At 36.4% G+C, this 4,142-nt stretch overlaps 1 protein-coding gene across 1 annotated transcript; it reads left to right on the forward strand.

Moving 5' to 3' along the window:
• Positions 1 to 619: 619 nt before the first annotated feature.
• On the forward strand, positions 620 to 2,861 carry LOC116383305 (mucin-3B). Its single transcript, XM_031847032.1, has 9 exons — positions 620 to 686; positions 1,011 to 1,138; positions 1,384 to 1,448; positions 1,551 to 1,753; positions 1,899 to 2,061; positions 2,172 to 2,336; positions 2,456 to 2,526; positions 2,625 to 2,686; positions 2,820 to 2,861. Exons 1-9 carry the CDS (start codon positions 620 to 622, stop codon positions 2,859 to 2,861), a joined length of 966 nt encoding a protein of 321 aa, XP_031702892.1.
• Positions 2,862 to 4,142: the final 1,281 nt, after the last annotated feature.

The following is a 4,142-nucleotide window of genomic DNA, read 5'->3' on the forward strand; positions in this document are numbered from 1 at the left end:
ACCAGCAGGTACCAGCACAACTCTGACCCCATTGACTAGACAGAACAAATCTACAACAATGGTGCCTTCGTCGCCAGAGCATCAATTTACAACCATTACGACTCTCAGGCCAACAAGGATAACAGATTCAACAGTGTCATCAACAATCAATCCCACCATAAATACAGAGGTATCAGCAAGTTCAATGTCTACATCCCCCCTAATGACTAAAGACTTTCCTCAAACATCAACTGAACAAAAACCTGAAACAACACCAGCAGGTACCAGCACAACTCTGCATCCATTGACTGGCCCAGGAACATCTACAACAATGGTGCCTTCATCGACGGAGACACAATATACCACCGGTACGACTGTGAGGCCAACGGCGAAAACAAATTCAACAGTGTCAACCTCTATACCCACCTCAAATGGAATAAGCAGCACTACGAACACTGATCATTCCACAACAACAATCAATCCCACTACAAATACAGCGGCATCAGCAAGTTCAATGTCGACATCCCCCCTACTGACTACTGACTTCACTCAAACATCAACTGAACAAAAACCTGAAACAACACCAGCAGGTACCAGCACAACACTGCATTCATTGACTAGCCCAGGAACATCTACAACAATGGTGCCTTTGTCGCCAGAGCAACAATTTACAACTCCTCAGTGTGAGGACTGTCACTGTGTCAGGGGTACCTGTAAATTCAACCAGACACTTGGAAGATGTCACTGCCACTGTCAAGCGTCTTTCTTCGGAGACATATGTTCTTTTGGAATTAATGGAATCCCTGCACATGTCGGTGAGGTTAATCATAGTCAATTACAGTTCTTTAAAACATTCTATAGATTTCAGAAAATAATGAATGCAGCTAAATTATAGCATTTCAGGAGTATGTCAACATTAAATGTGTCCGATTCTGGCATTTGTATTTCTTACTACAGTTTTGTAAAATGTTATTAGAACATCTATTATGATTTTGCAATGTCAATTTTATGGCTGTCATATTCTTCTGCAGATACCGGAGCAATACCAACTCGAAAAGCAAATCTTACTTTGGAAATCGTCAACATACATTTTTTGCCGGCTTTCAATAATCTAAACTCACCTCAATCATTAGAATTCATCACAACATTAGAGCGGGAGGTATATAAAAAATTTTAATTACGGTTGCATGACTTTATGATAGTAGTCTTCTGTATTTATTAGTATTTATTCATGTCTTATACCTTATTACTTATTTACTAGACAATAATTGCAGTAACTGATACTATATAAAGATATTTTGTTTATCATTTATGTTTTGCTCTATGCTGTTTTTATGTTAATAATCACAGAATTGTATTTATAGCTTTACCGCTCTATAGTGACATCTGTTCTGTGTGTTGCAGCTTGAAGCCTTATGCAAAGAAGCAGATCCACAAACCTTTAAAAAAGTACAAGTCATCAAATTAACGTAAGTTTTTCATGAACTTTACTCATACAATTATTTTAATTACTCTTTAATCAACCACAAGCTGTTTTCTTTTGGTAATATCTTTCTATTTTTCTACTGTAGACAAGGAAGTGTTGTTGCAGAGAGCGTGGTGGAGTACATCTATCCAAACAATGAAACTCAAATCCAGTTTGTCAACACTCAGCTTGATGGTGTGTTGAGAGATATCTTGAATAACACAAGTAATCTCAATAAGATTTCTCAGGCCTTTAACAATTCAGAAGTCCAGTTAAATGGTCTCACCTTTCAGACACCTGAGATTACAAGTAAGTGTACTCCGTCAGTTCTAAACATTTTACTTATTGCTGCTTTGCACAGTCACTGTTTCACTATTTAATGCATGTCATCATTTTATATTTGCATTATGATACTTGTACAAAATGATAAATACATATTTTTTTTATCAATCAGATATCACAGATCTGGAGCATTATGTAAACTGCTCACAGTTTGCTAATTATACTGCCGACATTGTAAGTGGTCAATGGCAGTGTGCTGGACCTTGCAAAACAAACCCTGACTACTGTCATCAACATGGAGAATGTCACAATGACATTCTAGGGCCAACATGTAGGTAAGCAAAAAGCTCTGTGTTCATCTTATCTAATAGCAAGAAGTTTAAATATGTCTTTCATTTTAGCTCATAATGTTAATCTTATTAATATAATTCACCCTTCAATCCAGGTGCTACAAGTCTAGCCTTGAGCAGTTTTATGGCCCACAGTGTGACCTCTTCCGCCGGGGTCCAGGTTTCTACGGTGTACTGTTTGGATCATTGACAGCAGCACTCTTGCTCTTGATTATCATTGTCATTGCTGTCATCGTCAAAAAGAAACATATGGGCATTTGGTGAGTTATGATGCCTAAAATGCATCTTCCTTTACAGTAATATGCAAATTAAGTTATCTGTAATTGTAAAGTTACAAACAGTGGCATGTGAAACTAATGAAACTGTCTCTCTATATTAGGAAAATAGACAACTCCTATCACAGAAGACGGTCTGCTTTTGAGGAAGATTTCTTTGACTTCTCTGTTACAGGTGCATCCTGATCTCTTTTTTTAGTAATCACTGATTTTGGGGAATTTTTTTAATTTCAACGATTTCACAGTGTCAATAACATCAATTATTTTCCCCAGGAGATCACAACTTGGGATTTGCAGCCTCTTCCACATCAATCAATTTTGACAACCAAATGCAGGTATTGTTGTATATCTTGTGTACTATTCTAAATCCCATACAGTACTATGGAAATATTCCTGCATACAAGAATAGATAAATGATTGTAGTTAAAATGTTGATATTAAAATGTGATCATTCTTGTGTCTTTCCAGGTCACAACAAAACATCCAGAGGTTTGGAACATCAACCCATGAAGGCTACAGACCGCAACTTTCTGTTTTAATTACAATAGCTTTCTATGCTTACAGATCGGTATAAGCGAACGACTTTACATTTAACATGATATTCTATACTCGTGATTTGTTGTTGTGATTTTTATGATTGTATTTATATTTGTTGTAGTTTACTGTTGCCTCTTGTGTCCATATATAAAAATGAACATGTCACTTTAGATTCCAGTTAATTCACACCACACTACATCAAATAGTTTTTGCCAGGATTTGTTTTAGTGTTTTAAATGTTGATTTGTTGTCAATGAGCAATGCTGCCGTGAAGTATTGAGAAACAAAAGGTAAAAATGTAACATTTAATAAATATTTAATCTTCCTGAAACTGGTTGTTGGGGTTGTTTCAGCACTATTGTCTTCAGTAAAATGCGTTTTTGCTGCAAGCATTGCACTGTACGTCTACATTTACGAAGAATGCACAAACTAATTAAAAATATGTAGAAAACGCTCTCAATTCAGAGAGGTTCTACATGTAATTATGACCAGGAGTAACCTAGTTAGAATAAAATCATATTTAAATAATTTCAAGTTAGCTTAGATGAATGTAGTTCTCATCAGCGTTGACATGGGGTTTGGAGCAAATTGATTTTGAGATCTCAGTGTTTTTGGTGTTATGCAAAATAATGCAATGGGCTGCCAACTTGCTGCTTCTCATACTTTGTGATATATCTGCAGTATGCACTTGCCATAGCAGTTAGTTAATCTTTCGCATTCAAATGCATGGGTTAGAACAAATTACAAACATCTGTCAAATTTTTTGCAATCCAATACACATACAAAATTCTACTTCGACTGTCAGCCTAAGAGGTTTATGTTTGCTTGTTTGCATCCCTCAGAGTCAGTACAATATCTTGTCACTAGATGGCATACACACATTCATTATAATGATGTTTTGCCTTTGCAATATGTGAATCGAGAGTCACAGAGATAGAGTGAGTTTAATACATATATGATCTATAAAACAAATGAGAGTGATGTGAAAATGTGTCATTGTTTACTCAACCACAGCCGTGACCATCACTGTCCTGTTGTAGAATTGGGACTCTGTACTGTCAGCATCAGGTAATAATAGCTTTACAGACCGATCTTACTAGTTATGATAATGATTGGTACGTTTTTTTTAAACTGTGCAACTGCACCTCGAAATACTAGTGCACATCTGCACTGCTGGTCCCCAACAGCAATATACTGATTGTCTTTCAATCGGAGTCAGTGATGGCTGTTTGTGTCCAGCTATGGTTGACTCAT

The sequence above is a fragment of the Anarrhichthys ocellatus genome, unplaced genomic scaffold (genome assembly GCF_004355925.1).
Source record: "Anarrhichthys ocellatus isolate YVR2014 unplaced genomic scaffold, GSC_Weel_1.0 scaffold1, whole genome shotgun sequence".
NCBI lineage: Eukaryota > Metazoa > Chordata > Actinopteri > Perciformes > Anarhichadidae > Anarrhichthys > Anarrhichthys ocellatus.